Source organism: Anolis sagrei, chromosome 9 (genome assembly GCF_037176765.1).
Source record: "Anolis sagrei isolate rAnoSag1 chromosome 9, rAnoSag1.mat, whole genome shotgun sequence".
Classification (NCBI taxonomy): Eukaryota; Metazoa; Chordata; class Lepidosauria; order Squamata; family Dactyloidae; genus Anolis; species Anolis sagrei.
The window spans coordinates 34,333,383-34,357,226 of NC_090029.1; the positions used below are offsets into that span (position 1 = coordinate 34,333,383).

Genomic DNA, 23,844 nt, shown 5'->3' on the forward strand with positions numbered 1-23,844 from the left:
AATTAGGCCTGGGTAACAACGGAAAAAATTGTTTCTAAAATCGATTCGTTTTTCGGGGTTTTTTGCATTTCGATATTTAAAAGAATTCCGAAATTTTCCTTAAAAAAAGTTCGATATTTACGAAATTTCGTAAATGGTAAAAAAATTACAAAACAATAACGAAACAATAACGAATCGATTCGTTAATGGCGGCCGCGATCGCGCAATACGCTAAAAAAACTTCTGAAGCTTCCCTCTCCCTCTGTTGTTGACTTTTGGTGTGATATTATAATTTTTTTCACTAATTAAACAAAAAACAACTATAAAACTTGCCCCAGACATGCGGAAATAATAACGAAACGACCTCAAACCAATAACGAAACGAATACATAACGAAATACGAAGCATTTACGAAACAACTTGAAAAATTCGTTTCATTTTTAAGTTGCTCCAGAATGGTTCGTTATCGCTTCGTTAACAAAAAACGAATTTTTAACGAATTACGAATTAACGAAACGAAACCGCCCAGCCCTAATCTTAATACCTATAGTACTACTATATGAGCGGTTGCCTCTAAAGTGATGTCGAACTGCATTAATTCCTAACTGTAGATGTACCCTATATCTCCCAGTTGCTGTGGTAGTTAGGACTAATACAGGCTGCAAACTGACAATATCCAATAGTCAAAATTCCACACACTTGTCCTATTGGATTCTTCTAGTGTTAGGGAACTACTTTCTTTTTTAAATAGAACGTTCTGTTTAATGCTTCTGATCATTAGAAAGGTTGCAAAGACCAAGGCCAGCTACCGGGACTTACTTTGCAGCAGGAAGCCAGCATAATCAGCCCGATGAGAGAGCTGCAAGGTGGCACATACATTTCGCTTGGTGATATCTTCCTGCCCAAAAAACAAAACAAAAACCAGATTTATTTATTTGTCGAGTCAGGGCAACCACTCAATTGTATTACAATTCTAACAGAACAAAACAAACAAACAGACAGACAAAATACAAAATTTGCAAGCTTGGTAGTTGATTTATTTATTTATTTATTTATTTATTTATTTATTTACTGCATTTGTTGACCGCCGTTCTCAGCCCTAGGGCGACTCACGGCGGTGTACAACATATAAAAACAGTTTACAATAAGGCAATATCACAACAGAATATCAACATAACTATCAATAATACAATTACACTAAATCATCCGCGCCGTCTCATCGTAGAATCATAAACCAATCTCGTTATCCATATTCCTTTGACCGGTAGCTGACCACTTGGAGTGCCTCTGGTGTTGCCGCAAGGAGGTCCTCCATTGTGCATGTGGTAGGGCTCAGGTTGCATTGCAGCAGGTGATCTGTGGTTTGTTCTTCTCCCCACTCGCGTGTCGAAGATTCCACTTTGTGGCCCCATTTCTTGAGGTTGGCTCTGCATCTCGTGGTGCCAGAGCGCAGTCTGTTCAGTGCCTTCCAAGTCGCCCAGTCTTCTGTGTGCCCAGGGGGGAGTCTCTCATTTGGTATCAGCCATTGGTTGAGGTTCTGGGTTTGAGCCTGCCACTTTTGGACTCTCGCTTGCTGGGGTGTTCCAGCGAGTGTCTCTGTAGATCTTAGAAAACTATTTCTAGATTTAAGTCGTTGTCGTGCTGGCTGATACCCAAACAGGGAACGAGCTGGAGATATCTCTGCCTTGGTCCTTTCACTATTGTCTGCTACTTCCCGGCGGATGTCAGGTGGTGCAATACCGGCTAAACAGTGTAGTTTCTCCAGTGGTGTAGGGCGCAGACACCCCGTGATAATGCGGCATGTCTCATTAAGAGCCACATCCACTGTTTTAGTGTGGTGAGATGTGTTCCACACTGGGCATGCGTACTCAGCAGCAGAGTAGCGTAGCGCAAGGGCAGATGTCTTCACTGTGTCTGGTTGTGATCCCCAGGTTGTGCCAGTCCAAAAAAAAAAAAAACAACAGATGAAGAATACAGTATATTTAGAGCAGACTGGGCTCACTGAACTGACATAGCAACTCAGGGAATGGGTTGCTGTGAGTTTTCTGGGCTGTGTGGCAATGTTCCAGAAGCATTATCTTCTGATGTTTCACCCACATCTATGACAGGCATCCTCAGGGGTCTGTTGAAAACTAGGCAAGAAAGGTTTATATATCTGTGGAATGTCCAGGGTGGGGGAAATAACTCTTGTCTGTTTGAGGCAAATGTGAATGTTGTAACTGACCAGCTTGATTAGCATTGAATGGCCTTGTAGCTTCAAAGTCTGGCTGGTTGCTGCCCTGAGGGAATCCTTTGCTGAGAGGTGTTATCTGGCCCTGATTGGTTTTTTGTCTGGAATTCCCCTGTTTTCTGAGTGTTGCTCTTTATTTACTGTCCTGATTTTATAGGTTTTTTTTAATACTGGTAACCAGATTTTGTTTATTTTCATGGTTTCTTCCTTTCTGTTGAAATTGTCCACATGTGGATTTCAACGGCTTCTCTGCCTGCCTCAAGCAGACAAGAGTTCTTTCTCCCACCCTGGACATTCCACAGATATATAAATCCCACTTGCCTAGTTTCCAACAGACCCCTCAACCTCTGAGGATGCCTGCCCTAGATGTGGGCAAAATGTCAGGAGAGAATGCTTCTGGATCATGGCCATACATCCCGGAAAACTCACAGTAACCCAGTGATTCCAGCCATGAAAGCCTTCGACAACAAACTCAGGGAGTGCTCTTATACATGTTTTAGACAGTCTGAACATACCTAGCCTAAGAGATTTCAACGTAGTGAGCACAAAGGACAAGGAAAACTTGGGCAAAGGTGTGTGTTCTGGTATGGCTGTACCGGGAGCTCCAACTTTATTTGCTTTGTATTGAGTGTTTGCTTGCAGTCCAGGGTTTCAGGGGTTCTGCAGAAAGGTGGCTTCCTTTGGTTGCAGTCATAGGGCAAGTCACCTGTCCATCATCGTTAAGTTTTGGTTCCGCCCCTTGCTCAGGGCAATTGGGAAGGGAAGGGAGCCATTTTTAGTTAGTTTCAGCAAGGAAAGCTAATGTACAGGATGTGTGCAAGTTTCCCCTGTACAAAAGCTTCAACCCTTAAAACTTTCTGGGGGAAACATTCTTAAGAGCATCCAAGACTTTCCGGGGGGAAACAGTCTCAAGAGTCTCCAAAGATTTCCAGGGAAACAGCCCTAAAGACCAAAGAACTCCAGCTGGAGAACATCTAAGCCTTTACTGGTAGGTCCACTCAGTGTTCAAGAAGCAGTTCGACCCGGTAGCGGAGCCCACATCAGTAAGGGTTAGATTACAGTCAGCCTGAAAGAAGTTAAAAAGGGGACTTTCCTTTAAAGTAAAGAAGAAGTTATTTAAGACAGTTGCCTGTCCTTCGTGGGCAAGATTAGGAATTCACCAGTTGCATAAAAGCCTGGAATCATTTGTTTAACTTTCTGAAGGCAAGAGAAGTTTCTGTTTGATTGTTCATTAATAAAAGACTTTGTTATACTTCATTAGCCGTCTAAAGACTATTTGTGGTGGAAAACCTCTGAGAACTTCTCTTTGGGCCCCCTGGCTTCCCGCTGGGCAAAGGTTGCTCGTATTGTTCTAAAGGAAATTCTTTACAGGCCCAGCGCGTGACAGAACAGTGTGAGATATTAGAAGGGTGGAAATGGGATATAAGATGTTCATTGGAAAATGTGTGGTCTTGAAAGGGTCTTTGAGAAAAATTTGCAAATACTTAGTAAGGGGCTTTGAATGAAATGAACAGCAAAAGAGAGACAGCACCACGGAAGAAACAAGATGTGACATAGTAAGGTACTTTCTTACACAGGATGCTTGTGATTAACTTCAAAGGTTGTTTTTTGAAGGGCAGAGGCCGCATGTACAAGAAGGTACTTTCCATCAAAAGGTCAAGAGAGGGGGCTGGAAAGACGGTACTTTCCATGACAAAAAAATGTTCTTGTTTACTTGAGGTTATATATTTGGTGGTCAAAAGCCAAGGGGGCACGGCAGTCACTTGAAGGGTAGCATCTGTGCATGCTACCCGGCTGTCTGTCTTCTTCATGAAGAAACTAAAATAAACCTTGTTTTTTGATCTTCTTTTGGGACTGTCTCCATCCTTTCGTGCTCCCGCAACGTGGACCTAAAAAGACCCACTTAGGGTCTCTAACAGTCTTACTTCTGTTCCTGAGTTCTGAAGTAGCAATTAATTATACAATGTAGTGTCGAAGGCTTTCATGGCTGGAATCACTAGGTTCTTGTGGGTTTTTTCGGGCTATAGAGCCATGTTCTAGAGGCTCTATAGAACATGGCTCTATAGCCCGCCTCTAGAACATGGCTCTATAGCCCGAAAAAACCCACAAGAACCTAATTAATTATACAGTTTGGGCTTAGTAAACAGTTCTGATGATCAGCTGCAGAAAGCGACCATAACAGTTATTTTTTTCTTCCCATTGAAATAAATAGAACTTGTAAGTTAAGTCTACAGAAGACTTGGGCTACAGTCCAACATACAACTACTTCGGAAATAAGCCTCACTGAAATCAATGGCCCTGTTTCCAAATAAGGCAGAGTTGTGCAACTTGAAGGCAAGGGACGACAATAGCTGCAGTTCAACAAAATGAGGTCAACAAGTTCCTTTCCTTGAAACAAATGATGATATCATGCCGAACATCAAATGAAGTGAGTGAACTGAAGTGCATATGTGTAAAATTAACAGTCATGCATTTGGAAAATGGAAGGACCCCTTATATCATATTGTATCAACAAGAAAGACACAGTGACAGACTCACCACTTCATTTATGGCTTTTATATGAAGGAGGTTCTCTCTGACAAAATAGAAAAGATGGGCAACACCTGAAACACAAGAAAATAGGTGTAATATAGACTAACAAACATTTTGCAAAGAATTACTATGTTAGGTTCTTGTGGGTTTTTTCGGGCTATATGGCCATGGTCTAGAGGCATTCTCTCCTGACGTTTCGCCTGCATCTATGGCAAGCATCCTCAGAGGTAGTGAGGTCTGCTGGAACTAGGAAAATTGGGTTTATATATCTGTGGAATGACCAGGGTGGGACAAAGGACTCTTGTCTGCTGGAGCTAGGTGTGACTGTTTCAACTGACCACCTTGATTAGCATATAATGGCCTGACTGTGCCTAGAGCAATCTTTTGTTGAGAGGTGATTAGATGTCCTTGTTTGTTTCCTCTCTGTTGTGGTGCTGTTGTAATTTTTGAGTTTTTTAAATACTGGTAGCCAGATTTTGTTCATTTTCATGGTTTCCTCTTTTCTGTTGAAATTGTCCACATGCTTCTTGTGGATTTCAATGGCTTCTCTGTGTAGTCTGACATGGTGGTTGTGAGAGTGGTCCAGAATTTCCGTGTTCACAAATAATATGCTGTGTCCAGGCTGGTTCCTCAGGTGCTCTGCTATGGCTGACTTCTCTGGTTGAGTTAGTCTGCATAAGGACCACCAAATGCTGCTGCGTTTGGTGGTCCTTATGTATTTATTTATTTTGTGTACTTCTACCCCGCCCTTCTCAACCCCTGAGGGGGGACTCAGGGCGGCTTACAAAAGGCACAATTTGATGCCTGCACAATAATACAATAAACCTATATAAACAGAAATTAAAACAGTTATAACAGTTAAAACAATCAGTTTGGAAAATGGGTTTATATATCTGTGGAATGACTGGAGTGGGGCAAGAAGCTCTTCCCTGCTGGAGCTAGGTGTGAATGTTTCAACTGACCACCTTCATTAGCATTTGAAGGCCTGGCTGAGCCTGGGGGAATCTTTTGTTGAGAGGTGTTAAGATGTGCCTGGTTGTTTCCTTTCTGCTGTTTTGCTGTTGTAATTTTAGAGTTTTTTAATACTGGTAGCCAGATTTTGTTCATTTTCATGGTCTCCTCCTTTCTGTTGAAATTGTCCACATGCTTCTTGTGGATTTCAATGGCTTCTCTGTGTAGTCTGACTATGTTTTCTGAATAATTTGAAAAGTTGGCACCTACCCAGCTCATCCACTGCCCCAAGGAGGCAGGAGCTGCCACTAAGGCCTGAGACGCAGATGGTGCAGATTTCAAGGTTGGCTGCCTCCCAAGCACAAAGCTTCTCACACGTAGATGAACTGAAGACAGAAAGTCCTGTAGAGAGGCCAGCAAAGATATATCTCCCTGAGACTTCCAGGCAGTTTGCCCTTCCTGTTACCTAGAAAAAGTTAAAAGGAAGAGAGTTCAAAGTTCACTTCAGCAATTTCGACATATTTAGTTATTCACTTCATGTATATGACACCTTGTCCCAGAGTGGGACCCAAGGTGACTCACAAAAACATATAAGAATTGAAAGTCTGTCAGTATTCAATGTGCCAACGTATCTGTTTCGATATATTATTTCTACAAGGATGCGGCGATTATTTGTTAGAAAGCATTCCCAGTGATTTCTATGAAATACAAAGGCAGTGTACAAATTATCATATAAACAGACAGTAAAAGTAACATTTATATTGGGACTCTCTGCAGTGCAGATCAGAGCAGAATGCTTGAAGCTTATCTCTAATTGTATTTCTTAATTCTTATTAATGTTTTGCAAACAATATTGGAACACTGGCTACCAGTATTTAAAAAACTCTAAAATTACAACAGCAAAACAACAAAGAGGAAACAACCAGGCACATCTTAACACCTCCCAGCAAGAGATTTTCCCAGGCTCAGGCAGGCCTTCAAATGCTAATGAAGGTGGTCAGTTGAAACATTCACACCTAGCTCTAGCAGAGAAGAGCTCTTTGCCCCACCCCAGCCATTTCACAGATACATAAACCCATTGTCCTAATTCCAACAGACCTCACTACCTCTGAGGATGCTTGCCATAGATGCAGGCGAAACGTCAGGAGAAATGCGTCTAGAACATGGCTCTATAGCCCGAAAAAACCCACAAGAACCTAGTGATTCCAGCCATGAAAGCCTTCGACAATATTGGAACATTTTTTTGTTAGGGCCCTCTGGTGGTTCAGCAGGTTAAACTGCTGAGCTGCTGAATTTGCTGGTATGAATTCGGGGAGTAGGGTGAGCTCCTGCTGTTAGCTCCAGCTTCTGCTAACCTAGTAGTTTGAAAAATTGCAAATCTGAGTAGATTAATAGGTACTGCTTCTGTGGGAAGGTAATGGCGCTCCACGCAGTCATGCTGGCAACATGACCTTGAAGGTGTATACAGACACGACTCTTTCCCATAGTCAGATATGACTAGACGTAATGTCAGGGAAACTTTTACTACCTTTACTATATTGCTTTTTTAAAAAATGCTATAGGCTTTTTGGGTCCTATACAAGGAAAGAAGCAGGTAATAAATCAAATGAAATATAAATTAAATACTCTGTTAAAAAGAAGATATGCCCATACCTTCTTTTGGAACATCCTTCTAGTAACACTCAATAGGATTATGAAGGCCTCACGATGCTTAAAATTTAGTAATTGAGTAAATTGAGGGCATGTATAAGTTCACTCACACTATGTTCCTGGATATAAATTTAAACTTTACCACCAATAGATAATGTGGGATTGAGTCCAAGGCTAACTCCTAACTTTGGCCAGCTTGATTATCATTGAGCAGCCTTGCAGCTTCAAAGCCTGTCTGCTTCCTGCCTGGGGGACTCCTTTGTTGGGAGGTGTTAGCTGGTTCTGATGGTTTCCTGTCTGGAATTCCCCTGTTTTTTTAATGTTGTTCTTTAATTACTGTCCAGATTTTAGCTGCAAGGCTATTTATAGCTAATCAAGGTGGTCAATTGCAACATTCACACTTGCCTCAAACAAACAAAGAGTTCTTTCTCCCATTCTGGACATTCCTCAGATATATATACTCTGTGGTAATTTGTTGTTTGGGCTTGGCCTCACGTAAGCCGCTTCAAGTCCCCATCGGGGAGATGGTGGCGGGGTATAAATAAAATTATTATTATTATTATTATTATTATTATTATTATTATTATTATTATTATAAACCCCACTTGCCTAGTTTCCAACAGACCTCACAACCTCTGAGGATGTCAGCCATAGCTGTGGGTGAAGCATCAGGAGATAATGCTTCTGGAACATGGCCAGACTGCCTGGAAAACTCACAGCATACCTATTTCTTACTGGATTGAATGGGGGTTACTTCAAAGAAAAAGCTCCCCTCCATGCATTATTGGGTGTCCAAATACCTGCAACTCAGCTGAAGGGTGGTATACAGTCAGAGCAAGATTTTGTTGCTTTATCTCCTGCAGTGGACGCTTCCCTTCAATAATCTCCCAGGCTCGGTCAAAGAGCAAGTTCAGCACTTTGTTGATCATCCGCAAAGGCTGAGGCAAAGAGTTAAGGCGCTCGTCAGGGTCTTTTAGAAACAGATCTTCCTCTTCGTATTTTTTAATCCAATCCTTTTCAGTGGGCGAAGGGATCTCCTGAGGCTGCTTTCGGAGGAACAAAGACATTCTTCTCTTGCTTTTGTTGGTCCTCAATAACTTGGACACAGGGAATTTGGAAATCCTAAATGCAGAGAAAATGCTGGAAAAAAAAATAATCTCATTACTGATCAGCATGTGGTAGGGCTCAGGTTGCATTGCAGCAGGTGGTCAGTGGTTTGCTCTTCTCCACACTCGCATGTCATGGATTCCACTTTGTGGCCCCATTTCCTAAGGTTGGCTCTGCATCTTGTGGTGCCAGAGCGCAGTCTATTCAGCGCCTTCGAAGTTGCCCCGTCTTCTGTGTGCCCAGGGGGGAGTCTCTCATCTGGTATCAGCCATTGATTGAGGTTCTGGGTTTGAGCCTGCCACTCTTGCTGAGGTGTTCTTGAGAGTGTCTCTGTAGATCTTAGAAAACTATTTCTTGATTTCAGTCGTTGACGTGCTGGCTGATACCCAAACAGGGGATGAGCTGGAGATGCCTCTGCCTTGGTCCTTTCACTATTGGCTGCTACTTCCTGGCGGATGTCAGGTGGTGCAATACCGGTTAAGCAGTGTAATTTCTCTAGTGGTGTAGGGCGCAGACACCCTGTGATAATGTGGCATGTCTCATTAAGAGCCACATCTACTGTTTTAGCGTGGTGAGATGTGTTCCACACTGGGCATGCGTACTCAGCAGCAGAGTAGCATAGCGCAAGGGCAGATGTCTACATGCACAATGGAGGACCTTCTTATAGTAACACCAGAGGCACTCCAAGTGGCCAGCTACTGGTCAAAGGACGTTTAATCAACTACCAAGCTTGCAAACTTTGTGTTTGGTTTGTTTGTTAAAAATGCAATACAACTGTTTGGTTTGCTCCTGACACGATAAATAAAAAAATATTACTGATCAGGTTCTAGAGTTTCCTGGCCATCTTTTAAAATGTTTTATTTGTTTGGAGAAATTACATTGCTTAGCCGGTATTGCACCACCTGACATCCGCCGGGAAGTAGCAGCCAATAGTGAAAGGACCAAGGCAGTGACATCTCCAGCCCATCCCCTGTTTGGGTATCAGCCAGCATGCCAATGACTTAAATCAAGAAAAAGTTTTCTAAGATCTAGAGAGATACTCCCTGGAACACCTCAGCAAGTGAGAGTCCAAAAGTGGCAGATTAAAACCCAGACCCTAATCAGGGGTTGATACCAGATGAGAAACTCCCTCCTGGGCATAAAGAAGATTGGGTGACTTGGAAGGAGCAGAACAGACTGCAGAGATAGTGAGGTGCTCTGCTATGGCTGACTTCTCTGGTTGAAGTAGTCTGCAGTGCCTTTCATGTTCCTTGATTTGTGTTTGGGCAATGCTGCGTTTGGTGGTCCCTATGTAAACTGGTCCACAGCTGCATGGTTACATAATAAGTAAAACATTAAAATTAGAGGGACCCTCTCACTTCTGCAGGAGTCTACCGTATACCATTGCAGCTGTGGACAAGTCTGTCCGAATGCATCTCCCTCTATGTCCCACCTTGGAGCTTAAGATCTTCTGGGGAGGCCCTGCTCTCGGCCCTGCCTCTATCACAAGTGAGACTGGCGGGGACGAGGAGCAGGGCCTTCTTGGTGGTGGCCCCTCACCTGTGGAACTCACTCTCCGGGGAAATTAGCTCATCGACATCCCTCCTTTCCTTTAGAAGGAAATTAAAAACATGGATTTGGGACCAGGTGTTTGGGCAATCTGGCAGATAACTAAAGGACGACGATGACTGATAAGAATGGACAATGTGGAATGAAGTTATGGACTCTGAGTTAGTGAACGCTGAGCATGAGATTGGTTTTATTGATTGTGATATATATTGATTGTTTTAACTGTTATAACTGTTTTAATTGCTGTTTATATAGGTTTATTGTAATATTGTACAGGCATTGAATTGTGCCTTTTGTAAGCCGCCCTGAGTCTCTCTGAGATATTGACAAGCTGGAATGTGTCCAGAGAAGGGCGACTAAAATGATCAAGGGTCTGGAGAACAAGCCCTATGAGGAGCGGCTTAGGGAGCTGGGCATGTTTAGCCTGAAGAAGAGAAGGCTGAGAGGAGATATGATAGCCATGTATAAATATGTGAGAGGAAGCCACAGGGAGGAGGGAGCAAGCTTGTTTTCTGCTTCCTTGGAGACTAGGACGCGGAACAATGGCTTCAAACTCCAAGAAAGGAGATTCCATCTGAACATGAGGAAGAACTTCCTGACTGTGAGAGCCGTTCAGCAGTGGAACTCTCTGCCCCGGAGTGTGGTGGAGGCTCCTTCTTTGGAAGCTTTTAAGCAGAGGCTGGATGGCAATTTGTCAGGGGTGATTTGAATGCAATATTCCTGCTTCTTGGCAGAATGGGGTTGGACTGGATGGCCCAGGAGGTCTCTTCCAACTCTTTGATTCTATGATTCTCCTCGGGGTTGAGAAGGGCGGGGTAGAATTACACGAAATAAATAAATAAATACATAAGGACCACCAAATGCAGCATTGCCCAAACACGAATCAGGGAACATGAAAGGCACTGCAGACTCCTTCAACCAGAGAAGTCAGCCATAGCAGAGCACCTGATGAAACAACCTGGACACAGCATATTATTTGAGAACACAGAAATGCTGGACCACTCCAACAACCACCATGTCAGACTACACAGAGAAACCACTGAAATCCACAAGAAGCATGTGGACAATTTCAACAGAAAGGAGGAAACCGTGAAAATGAACAAAATCTGGCTACCAGTATTTAAAAAAACTCTAAAATTAAAACAGCAAAACAACAAGAGTGGGAAAACAATCAGGGACATCTAATCACCTCTCAACAAAAGATTGCTCTAGGCACAGTCAGGCCATTATATGCTAATGAAGGTGGTCAGTTGAAACATTCACACCTAGCTCCAGCAGAGAAGAGTCCTTTGCCCCACCCTGGTCATTCCACAGATATATAAACCCAATTTTCCTAGTTCCAACAGTCCTCACTACCTCTGAGGATGCTTGCCATAGATGTAGGCGAAACGTCAGGAGAGAATGCCTCTAGAGCATGGCCATATAGCCCAGAAAAACCTACAACAAGGACATCTAATCACCTCTCAACAAAAGTTTGCTCTAGGCACTGCCAGGCCATCAAATGCTAATCAAGGTGGTCAGTTGAAACATTCACACCTAGCTCCAGCAGAGAAGAGTCCTTTGTCCCACCCTGGTCCTTCCACAGTTTCCTAGTTCCAACAGACCTCACTACCTCTGAGGATGCTTGCCATAGATGTAGGCGAAACGTCAGGAGAGAATGCCTCTAGAACATGGCCATATAGCCTGAAAAAACCTACAACAACCAATTAAAATTAGATTCAAATCCATTTAAAATAGTGCAGATTATCCAGACTATCTGTTTTGAAGTGGATTATATGAGTCTACACCAGGTGTGGGCCAGCTTGAACCCCTTTCCTCTTATTGAGGCTGTTGGGAATGGTGGGACTTGAAGTCCAAAACACCTGGAGGGCCCAAGTTGGCCCAGGCTTGGGATGACACCTCGTGAGAATCCCCTCCTTCCTCTTTTCCTTGACCAAAAGCAGAAACACACACCTGGGTTCACCAAAACATTCTCTTCCGGAAGTTTATCCGTTGCTATAGTAACCCAGGCCGGAAGAGGAGCGCTTCCGGAGAAGAGAGCAAACTTCGCCCGACTTTCCACGAAGGGGGCGGGGCATGCCTTTGGCCACGCCCCCTTGGAGGAAACTTGGGCGAAGTTGTCTGGCAGGCAGGCAGGCATGGAGGCGTTCGTGCGATTCACCGACCAGAGCCGGGGCCGGGAGCGGGCCTTTCGGTGAGGGATCCCGGGGAGAGGAAGGAAGGGGCAAGGAAGGGGCGCCTAGGACAGCCGTGGGCCAACTTTGGCTTCCCCTCCAGGTGTTTTGGACTACAACTCCCACAATTCCTAACAGCCGGTAGGCTGTTAGGAATTGTGGTAGTTGGAGTCCAAAACACCTGGAGGGGAAGCCAAAGTTGGCCCATGCCTGGTCAACTTTTGGAGGAAATAGCAGCAAGTTTTGGACTCCAATTCCCAACCAGGCTTGGGTCAGCTTTGTCTTTCCCTCCAGGTGTTTTGGACTCCAACTCCCACAATTCCCAACTACGTTTGGGTCAGCTTTGTCTTTCCCTCCAGGTGTTTTGGACTCCAACTCCCACAATTCCCAACTACGTTTGGGTCAGCTTTGTCTTTCCCTCCAGGTGTTTTGGACTACAACTCCCACAATTCCTAACCAGGCATAGGCATCTTTGGCTTTCCCTCCAGGTGCTTTGGATTCCAACTCCCACAATTCCTAACCAGGCATGGGCCAACTTTGGCTTCCCCTCCAGGTGCTTTGGATTCCAACTCCCACAATTCCTAACCAGGCATAGGCCATCTTTGGCTTTCCCTCCAGGTGCTTTGGATTCCAACTCCCACAATTCCTAACCAGGCATGGGCCAACTTTGGCTTCCCCTCCAGGTGCTTTGGATTCCAACTCCCACAATTCCTAACCAGGCTTGGGCCAACTTTGGCTTTCCCTCCAGGTGTTTTGGACTACAACTCCCACAATTCCCAACCAGGCTTGGGCCAACTTTGGCTTTCCCTCCAGGTGCTTTGGATTCCAACTCCCACAATTCCCAACCAGGCTTGGGTCAGCTTTGTGTTTTCCTCCAGGTGTTTTGGACTCCGACTCCCATAATTCCTAACAGCCAGGATGCTTTGTTTCCAGAATTTCCAGAATTTGGTGTCGAAATCTCTTGCCTAGAGGCACGCCCACCACCCACGGCATATTTTGTAAGGCTGTTGATTAGGAATACTCACTTTAGCTTGACAGTCTTATGATTTTAACCATTCAGAACTGAAGTTAGGGGAATACTCAAGTTAGTGGTGCCTATACCATGATATATTCCATTTCTATGTATGATTACAAAAACTGGAAAGTTAAGGAATCATAGAATCGAAGATACCTGGTGGGCCATCCAGTCCAACCCCATTCTGCCAAGAAGCAGGAAAATCACATTCAAAGCACCCCTGACAGATGGCCATCCAGCTTCTGTTTAAAAGCCTCCAAAGAAGGAGCCTCCACCACACTTTGGGGCAGAGAGTTCCACTGCTGAACGGCTCTCACAGTCAGGAAGTTCTTCCTAATGTTCAGATGGAATCTCGTCTCTTGTAGTTTGAAGCCATTGTTCCGCGTCCTAGTCTCCAGGGAAGCAGAAAACAAGCTTGCTCTCTCCTCCCTGTGGCTTCCTCTCACATACTTATACATGGCTATCATATCTCCTCTCAGCCTTCTCTTCTTCAGGCTAAACATGCCCAGCTCCTTAAGCCGCTCCTCATAGGGCTTATTCTCCAAACCCTTATTCATTTTAGTCGCCCTCCTCTGGACACATTCCAGCTTGTCAATATCTCTCTTGAATTGTGGTGCCCAGAATTGGACACAATATTCCAGGTAAAGTGGTCTAACCAAAGTGGAATAGAGCATGGGGAGCATGACTTTCCTAGATCTAGACGCTAGGCTCCTATTGATGCAGGCCAAAATCCCATTGGATTTTTTGCCGCTGCATCACATTGTTGGCTCATGTTTAACTTCTCCACAAGGACTCCAAGATCTTTTTCACACATACTGCTCTCGAGCCAGGCGTCATCATCCCCTATTCTATATCTTTGCATTTTGTTTTTTCTGCCTAAGTGGAGTATCTTGCATTTGTCTTGTTGAACTTCATTTTGTTAGTTTTGGTCCATCTCTCTAATCTGTCTAATTGGACTTGAGGCGGCGGTGGGAGCGATAGGAGGGCTTCCCCGGTGGATCTTAGAGTTTGCCCCAGTTCATAGAGGGAGATGCGATCGTGGAGATAGGTGGGGTCCAAACTGTTTAGGGGTTTATAGGCTTTATAGATCTTGCCCATCCAGAATGATTGGATTCTTCAGTTGCAAAAGAATAAAAGAGGATTTAATTAAAACAACAAGTTCATTTCCTTTGTTGTTGTTGTTCATTCGTTCAGTCGTCTCCGACTCTTCGTGACCTCATGGACCAGCCCACGCCAGAGCTCCCTGTCGGCTGTCACCACCCCCAGCTCCTTCAAGGTCAGTCCAGTCACTTCAAGGATGCCATCCATCCATCTTGCCCTTGGTCGGCCCCTCTTCCTTTTACCTTCCACTTTCCCCAGCATCATTCCCTTCTCTAGGCTTTGCTGTCTCCTCATTTCCTTTAGCAGAACTGAAAACTTTGAAAGAAGAAATCCGCCACGAGTCCCCTTGGGGAGATGGTTTGCGGGGTATATAAATAAAGTTATTATTATATTATTATTAATGGTAGAAACCGATACACATTATGGAAAGGATTCCATTCTCTTTGGAGCAACCTGCTGCATAATATTTGCTTACACATATATGTTGTATCTCTTGAGTTGCCACCTAGAATTGAGCAACTAACTTGTGCAATTTCATATTGTAATAAATTGCCAACTCCAGTCTCTGGTTCATGCCGCCTGCCTGAATGTATTTTCGCCCTGGCTTTGTTTGGGAAAGACACCACCCTTTTCTTTTCCCTCCATTGTGAATGGCTTGCCTTGCCTGCGAGATGAACAGTGTGTGTTTGTTTTCTCCCTTTTGCAGAGCCACTCAATATGCATGCATGCTGCTTAGCTATGTGTTAGAACAAAAGCCTGGCCAAGAGCAAGTGGTCATGAAGCTCAAGCGTTTGGAGTCTAACGTGAGCTCAGGCCGCAAGTGTGAGTATGTTGCTTTCTAAGCGGTGCAAAGTGAGAGGTTCCCAAGCCTCCTGTTGCCACGAGTAGAGGGAGTGGATAGCTGCACCTACCACTACCTTGAACAATCACCAGTGGTAAATGTTCAATGTATTAATGTATTGTCGAAGGCTTTCATGGCTGGAATCACTAGGTTCTTGTGGGTTTTTTCGGGCTATAGAGCCATGTTCTAGAGGCATTTCTCCTGACGTTTCGCCTGCATCTATGGCAAGCATCCTCAGAGGTAGTGAGGTCTGTTGGAAGTAGGAAAAATGGGTTAGATATCTGTGGAATGGCTGGGGTGGGGCAAGGAGCTCTTCCCTGCTGCAGTTATGTGTGAATGTTTAGCTGATCACCTTCATTAGCATTTGAAGGCCTGCCTGAGCCTGGGAAAATCTGTTGCTGGGAGGTGTTAATCTGTGCCTGGTTTTTTCCTCTCTGTTGTTTAGCCATTCCACAGATATATAACCCATTTTTCCTACTTCCAACAGACCTCACAGCCTCTGAGGATGCTTGCCATAGATGCAGGCGAAACGTCAGGAGAAATGCCTCTAGAACATGGCTCTATAGCCCAAAAAAACCCACAAGAACCTAGTTCAATGTATTGTCGAAGGCTTTCATGGCCAGAATCACTGGGTTGTTGTAGGTTTTTTCGGACTATATGGCCATGGTCTAGAGGCATTCTCTCCTGACGTTTTGCCTGCATCTGTGGCAAGCATCCTCAGAGGTAACCTCACTACCTCTGAGGATGCTTGCCATAGATGCAGGCGAAACGTCAGGAGAGAATGCCTCTAGACCATAGTAAATGTTGTTTATTTATTTGTCATATCAGGAGTGAACCAAACAGTTGTATTGTATTCAAAAAACAAAACAACCCACAAAGTTTGCAAAATTGCATTCTATTAAATGTCCTTTAACCAGTAGCTGGCCACTTGGATTGCCTTGGTGTTGCTATAAGAAGGTCCTCCATTGTGCATGTGGCAGGGCGCAGTCTGCATTGTAGTAAGTGGTCTGTGGTTTGCTCTTCTCCACACTCGCATATTGTGGACTCCACTTTGTGGCCTCATTTCTTAAGGTTGGCTCTGCATCTTGTGGTGCTAGAGCGCAGTCTGTTCAGCGCTTTCCAAGTTGCCCAGTTTTTTGTGTGCCCTGGAGGGAGTTTCTCATTTGGTATCAGCCACTGATTGAGGTTCTGGGTTTTAACCTGCCACTTTTGGACTCTCACTTGCTGAGGTGTTCCAGCGAGTGTCTCTGTAGATCTTAGAAAACTAAAATTACAACAGCAAAACAGCAGAGAGGAAACAACCAGGCACATCTTAACACCTCTCAACAAAAGATTCCCCTAGGCTCAGCCAAGCCTTTCAATGCTAATGAAGGTGGTCAGTTAAAACATTCACACCTAGCTCCAGCAGAGAAGAGCTCTTTGCCCCACCCCAGTCATTCCACAGATATATAAACCATTCTCCTAATTCCAACAGACCTCACTACCTCTGAGGATGCTTGCTATAGATGCAGGTGAAACATCAGGAGAAAATGCCTCTAGAACATGACCATATAGCCCGAAAAAACCCCCACAAGAACCTAATCTTAGAAAACTATTTCCTGATTTAAGTCATTGGCATGCTGGCTGATATCCAAACAGGGGATGGGCCAGAGATGTCACTGCCTTGGTCCTTTCACTATTGGCTGCTTTTTCCTGGCGGATGTCAGGTGGTGCAATACCAGCTAAGCAGTCTAATTTCTCCAATGGTACAAGGCGCAGACACCCCATGATAATGTGACATGTCTCATTAAGAGCCACATTCACTATTTCAGCGTGGTAAGATGTGTTCCACACTGGGCATGCATACTCAAAAGTGGAGTAGCAAAGCAGCTTTGCAATATAACAACAACAACAACAACAACACAACAGCCAGCAGAGTGTCTGCTGTGGACACATCTTGTTGTGTTTCTAATAATAATAATAATAATAATAATAATAATAATAATAATAATATACTTTATTTATGGGGGGCCCTGGCGGCACAGCAGGTTAAACTGCTGAGCTGCTGAACTTGCTCGTCAAAAAGTTGGCAGTTTAAATCCAGGGAGCGGGGTGAGCTCCTGCTATTAGGCCCAGCTTCTACCAAGCTAGCAGTTTGAAAACATGCAAATGTGAGTAGATCAATAGGTACTGCTTCGCTGGGAAGGTAACAGCGCTCTATGCAGTCATGCCAGCCACATGACCTTGGAGGTGTCTGTGGACAACGCTGGCTCTTTGGCTTAGAAATGGAGACGAGCACCACTTCCCAGAATCGGACACGACTAGACTTAATGTCAAGGGGAAACCTTTACCTTAAAGGCACTGGGACTCTCTGCTTGAGAATTCTAGATGTCCCTCACTAAATTACAAAACCCTAGGATTGAACAGGATGGAACCATGGCAGTTCAAGTGGAATCACAGCACAATAATTCCTGAGTGGGAATTTTACCACTGATATAGGAGAGGTAAAATCTTTGTCACATTTATTTATTTATTTATTTATTTACAGTTTTATATTCCGCCCTTCTCACCCCGCAGGGGACTCAGGGCGGATTACAATGTACATGTACATGGCGAACATTCAATGCCATAGACACACAACATATATAGACAGACACTCAGAGGCAATTTAACATTCCAGCTTTTCATGAGGGTATTCTGGCCACCAGGGGAGCTGTTGCTTCACCTTCCATTTGTGACACTGATGACGTACTTCCTCATTCTTTGCAGGCTTGCTGGAGATTTTTATAGCATCATAAATTAGTTAAATAATCCTCCCTGCGTAGGCGGTGCCTAACTTTTCTACTTGACAGATGCAACTGTTTTTCGGGCTGCAAGGGTCGACAGCAAGCTACACAAATTGGTTGAACACTCACTCTGACCCGGGCTGGCTTTGAACTCATGACTTTTCGGTCAGTAGTGATCTTAATGCAGCTGACTCCCACATGTCATGGAAGTGCCTCTAGTTACTATTAATTCTCAAAAAGGCAGGCAGCAGATGATATGTTTAGCTCTTCTTCTTTTACTTGTTTGAGATGTTCAGCCTTTCTCTCGCCTTTCTTGGCCTCCACCAATTCATCGTCACAATACTTGTTGGTTCTCTTGCAGTGTTCAGGCTTGGCAACATGATCCACGCCATTGTGGCGGCGCGGCAGTCTGCCCAGTTGCCGAATGTGATTCCCCGCTTGTGCCTGACCGCCTCCAACTTGAACCGTGCCATGTACTTCATCTGCGACACCGTCCTGTGGGTGAAAAGTGTGGGGCTCGTCTCAAACATCGACAAGAAGAAGTGGCGCGACTGGGCTACCCGGTGTTACTACTATTCCCTGATGATGAACCTGGCGGAGGACCTGTATGAGCTCTGCTGGCGCATGGAGCGCATGGCGCGGATGCAGAGCCCCAAAGAGGACTCCAACCCTTGCAGCCACAATGGAGATGAGAGCCTGCTGCCATTTCCCTTGTTTCTCTGCCTCGCTCTGAGGAAGCACCCTCCCCTTCTGCTCGACACGGTGAAGAACCTTTGCGACCTCTCCAGTCCCTTGGACAATCTAGGGATCTACAGGTCCAACCCTGGAATCATTGGGATCTGTGGCTTGATCTCTTCCCTAGTCGGAATCCTCACCATTGCCAGGCCACAGCTTAGGTTGAAGCATTGACTTTGGTTTTGCCCTTAATGGGTTCCATTTTACAAAGGGACCATTTGTATATTGAGATCACTTGGCCTCCTCCCTTGTCAGAAACTTTGTTCTTTCAATTGAATTCGTTTGTTTGGGACAAAACAAGTTGTTGGGTTTCATCCCTGGACTGCGCAAGTCTCCAGTCCTCAATGAGTACACTCCAAGTGAGGATTATTTTGAACCTAACAGCATTATTATTATTATTATTAAACTTTATTTGTACCCCGCTAGCATCTGCCAAGGGATTTGATGCGGCTTACAAAGGTCAAGGCCTCAACACAACAACAACAACAAAACAATAACAATAACAGCTCTCATTCTCAACACTAGTGGTCATTCATGGTGGCCACTAATTGATGAAAACCTCCTTTGAATTATGCAACAAAGAGAGCCAAACTGTACACATCTACTACCACTGGTTTCGAGATTAGTTTTCGGAATATAGGAGGAATATGTCATGTGTCATTACACAGGAAGCCATGGTGATGTGACTTTAGTGCTTTGGATGGGATGCAGTCTGTTGTTTGTTTATTTTTCGGGTTATTTGAGCCATTAGGAGAAGTGGGTAACAAATAAAATGCATTATAATTACTATTATATATAATACTAGCCGTCTCCTGCCACGCGTTGCTGTGGCCCACTCTGCTGGTCATGGGGGTTCTGTGTGGGAGGTTTGGCCCAATTCTATCGTCGGTGGGGTTCGGAATGCTCTTTGATTGTAGGTGAACTATAAATCCCAGCAACTACAACTCCCAAATGTCAAGATTCTATTTTCCCCAACCGCCACCAGTGTTCACATTTGGGCATATTGAGTATTCTTGTAGAGTTTGGTCCAGATCCATCATTGTTTGAGTCCACAGTGATCTCTGGATGTAGGTGAACTACAACTCCAAAACCAAAGGACACTGCTCACCAAATCCTTCCAGTATTTTCTGTTGGTCATGGGAGAACTGTGTGCCAAGTTTGGTTCAATTCCATCATTAGTGGAGTTCAGAATGCTCTTTGATTGTAAGTAAACTATAAATCCCAGCAACTACAACTCCCAAATGTCGAGATTCTTTTCCCCCCAAACTCCACTAGTGTTCACATTTTGGCATATTGAGTATTCGTGCCAAGTTTGGTCCAGACCCATCATTGTTTGAGTGCACAGTGATCTCTGGATGTAGGTGAACTACAACTCCAAAACCAAAGGACACTGCACACCAAACCCTTCCAGTATTTTCTGTTGCTCATGGGGGTTCTGTGTGGGAAATCTGGCTCAATTCTATCGTTGGTGGGGTTCAGAATGCTCTTTGATTGTAGGTGAACTATAAATCCCAGCAACTACAACTCCCAAATAACAAAATCAATTTTTTTGCGTGAAGGCCATACATTGGGTTGTTAGGTGTCTTGTGTCCAAATTTGGTGTCAATTTGTCCAGTGGTTTTTGAGTTCTGTTAATACCACAAACGAACATTACATTTTTATTTATATAGATTTAGAAAGTGGGCATAATAATAATATAATAATAAATAATAACTTTATTTTTCTATCCCGCCTCCATTTCCCCGAATGGACTCGGGGCGGCTTACATAGGGCAATGCCCAAGCAACATACAATTAAAAACAGAACAACAATTTTTTTTTGTCGTGTCAGAACAACCAGTCAAATTATATTACATTTCTAACAGAAACAAAGCAAACAAGCAGATTACAGAATTTGTGAGTATGAGAGTTGATTAAATGTCCTTTGACCAGTATCTGGCCACTTGGAGTGCCTCTGGTGTTGCTGCAAGAAGGTCCTCCCTTGTGCATGTGGCAGGGCTCAGGGTGCATTGCAGCAGGTGGTCAGTGGTTTGCTCCTCTCCACACTCGCATGTCGAGGATTCCACTTTGTAGCCCCATTTCTGAAGGTTGGCTCTGCATCTCGTGGTGCCAGAGCGCAGTCTGTTCAGTGCCTTCCAAGTCGCCCAGTCCTCTGTGTGCCCAGGGGGGAGTCTCTCATTGGGTATCAGCCATTGGTTGAGGTTCTGGGTTTGGGCCTGCCACTTTTGGACTCTCGCTTGCTGAGGTGTTCCAGTGAGTGACACTCACTAGAACAACAAAATATAAAAAAGCATAAAAACAACAAACATCATAAACAATAAAAGCAAAAGCATCATAAGCAACAACATGGGTACCTCTAATCTCATTTTTGGGGGAGAGGGGATCAATATGCAACACGAGTTAAAGGATACATTGGTCAAAATAGGTGGACAGAACGAATAGTAGAATAGGAATAGAGAAATTATAACTGGATCATTACAGCTTAGCTTAAAAATATAGTAATCAAATATAGGAACTGAGTTCAGGTCATGGTTAGGAGCCTTCTATCAGGAATCGTCAATCAAAAGCGCATACTTCTCCGGCGCTGCAAATCTTTGCCTCTGACCCTGTTTTGCAAGGGGTTCGTGTGTGGCTTTTGAAAAACTTGCAACACCATATTTGACTCGAGGCAATAGTGGAACAAAAGAGAGACGTTCCCTTAGGAGAAGTGAAGCTTTAGAAAAATCTATTTTGCCTCTAACCGTATTTTGCCCTGTTATTGCTTTCAGTCTTTAGGGCATTTTTTTTTTAGAACAGCAGAACTTGTTTTGCATTTGGTAAAGCCAGATGAGCATATGTACCCTGAGCAAAAAGTAGCATTGAGACCTTCTGTCTCAAGCTGGGGCTTTCCAGTTAGATAATGGTTGGAGTTACAGTTCAACAATATCCCAAAGGCTACGTGTCTTCCATCGTTTCCCTGCAGCGAAAAAGAATCAGATTATTCCCCTTTCTTCCATTATTTTGTGTAGGAACAACCCAATATGTGTAATTTATTTATTTATCGTGTCATCAGCAACCATTGTATTACAATTCTAACAGAGCAAAACAAACACACAGATTAAAAAGAAAAAGGGGAAAAAAACACAGATTTTGCAAATTTGGTATTTGGTTAAATGTCCTTTGACCAGTATCTGGCCACTTGGAGTGCCTCTGGGGTTGCCGCAAGAAGGTCCTCCATCGTGCCTGTGGCAGGGCTCAGGGTGCATTGCAGCAGGTGGTCAGTGGTTTGCTCTTCTCCACACTCGCATGCCGAGGATTCCACCCTGCAGCCCCATTTCTGAAGGTTGGCTCTACATCTCGTGGTGCCAGAGCGCAGTCTGTTCAGCGCCTTCCAAGTCGCCCAGTCTTCTGTGTGCCCAGGGGGGAGTCTCTCATCTGGTATCACCCATGAATTGAGGTGCTGGGTTTGGGCCTGCCACTTTTGGACTCTCGCTTGCTGGGGTGTTCCAGCAAGTGTCTCTGTAGATCTAAGAAAACTATGTCTTGATTTAAGTCGTTGACATGGGGGGGGGGGGGGGGGGGGACATGAGAGAAGCGTCCTCGCAGGATTGCAAGACATCCGGGCGTCCCCTGGGCAACGTCTTTGTAGACGGCCAATTCTCTCGATCCAGAAGCAACCAGAGACGACTTGCAGCATGCAAACAATATGTGTAATGTCCTGTAGTTGATGGTGGTTCCTATCGTGCCTAGCAGTTGGTGATGGGTAAAACAGCTCCACTGGCTGCCGTTTATTTTCCCGAGCCCAATTCAAGGTGCAGGTGCTTACCTACAAAGCCCTAAATGGTTTGGGACCATCCCACCTGCGTGACCGCATCTCCGTTTATGAACCCACGCGTTCTCTTCGCTCATCCGGAGAGGCCTTGCTCGCGATTCCACCTGTGTTGCAGGCGCGTCTGGTGGGGACGCAAGACAGGGCCTTTTCTGTGGTGGCCCCCTGACTCTGGAACACCCTCCCCAAAGACATTAGACAGGTCACTACATTGGCAGTCTTTAGGAAGAACTTAAAGACCTGGCTGTTCCGATGTGCCTTTCCAGAATAGGAAACTCCAACAACAAGTCCCAGAAGCACTTTATTAGATTTTAAGATCGTTTGCACACTGCACTTACCCTAAAATCCGACATAACACCTGTCACATCAGCACTTTTAATCTGTACCCATTACATTTGGCCCAGCCCCAGTTTTACTGTGTTTTGGTGTATTGTTTTTATTGTTTTTGTGGTTTTTGATAATTGCTTTAATTGTTTTTATTTGCTTTAAGTTGTGTATTTGTTATGCTATTGTGTTATTGAGGCCTTGGCCTTTGTAAGCCGCATCAAGTCCTTCGGGAGATGGTAGCGGGGTACAAATAAAGTTAATAATAATAGTAATAATAATAATAATAAAACAGGATAATGACTAGGAGGGTGGTGATGCTGCAAAAGGTATGGAAGGGGCTAATCTCAGTCCTGGGTTCTAAAGGTCAGAGGAATCTATCTGTAAGAACTCACAGGTTGCTGCAATTCGGGGAGGATGGCTTAAAGACAGGATACTGCTGTGATTAATTGCATAAAAAGAGATAATGATGAGGATAATAATAATAATAATAATAATAATAATAATAATAATGGGAAGTGTCCGACGTGTGATCCAATTCAACAGCCAGCAGAGTGTCTGCTGTGGACTCATCTTGTTGTGTTTCAAATAATAATAATAATGATAATAATAATAATAATAATAATAATAATAATAAGGTTCTTGTGGGTTTTTTCGGGCTATAGGGCCATGTTCTAGAGGCATTTCTCCTGACGTTGTCTGCTGGAGCTAGGTGTGAATGTTTCAGCTGACCACTTTGATGAGCTTTGAATGGCTACCAGTATTTTAAAAAAACTCTAAAAGTAAAACAGCAGAGAGAAAACAATCAGGGACATCTAATCACCTCTCAACAAAGGATTGCTCCAGGCACTGCCAGGCCATTCAATGCTAATCAAGGTGGTCAAGGAACATGAAAGGCACTGCAGACTATTTTAGCCAGAGAAGTCAGCCATACCAGAGCACCTGAGGAACCAGCCTGGACACAACATATTATTTGAGAACACAGAAATGCTGTGTTCACCCCCAGATCCAGAAGACAAGAGTTCTTTGTCCCACCCTGGTCATTCCACAGAGATATAAACCCATTTTTCTAGTTCCAACAGACC

At 44.2% G+C, this 23,844-nt stretch overlaps 2 protein-coding genes across 2 annotated transcripts in view; one reads left to right on the forward strand and one right to left on the reverse strand.

Annotated features, from left to right (window-relative positions):
- The window catches only part of WDR93 (WD repeat domain 93), a 42,871-nt gene extending 34,333 nt beyond the window's left edge, over window positions 1–8,538 (reverse strand). The window contains exons 1-4 of the mRNA XM_067471478.1: window positions 8,143–8,538; window positions 5,963–6,158; window positions 4,748–4,812; window positions 799–877 (exon numbers count right to left, since the gene is read on the reverse strand). Of these exons, the coding sequence (XP_067327579.1) occupies window positions 799–877; window positions 4,748–4,812; window positions 5,963–6,158; window positions 8,143–8,538 (736 nt within the window). The remainder of the gene's footprint in view (window positions 1–798; window positions 878–4,747; window positions 4,813–5,962; window positions 6,159–8,142) is intronic.
- Window positions 8,539–12,092: 3,554 nt separating this feature from the next.
- On the forward strand, window positions 12,093–20,439 carry PEX11A (peroxisomal biogenesis factor 11 alpha). Its single transcript, XM_060755190.2, has 3 exons — window positions 12,093–12,191; window positions 14,994–15,109; window positions 18,255–20,439. The coding sequence occupies exons 1-3, from the start codon at window positions 12,136–12,138 to the stop codon at window positions 18,800–18,802; spliced, it is 720 nt and encodes a 239-aa protein (XP_060611173.2). The 5' UTR covers window positions 12,093–12,135; the 3' UTR covers window positions 18,803–20,439.
- Window positions 20,440–23,844: the final 3,405 nt, after the last annotated feature.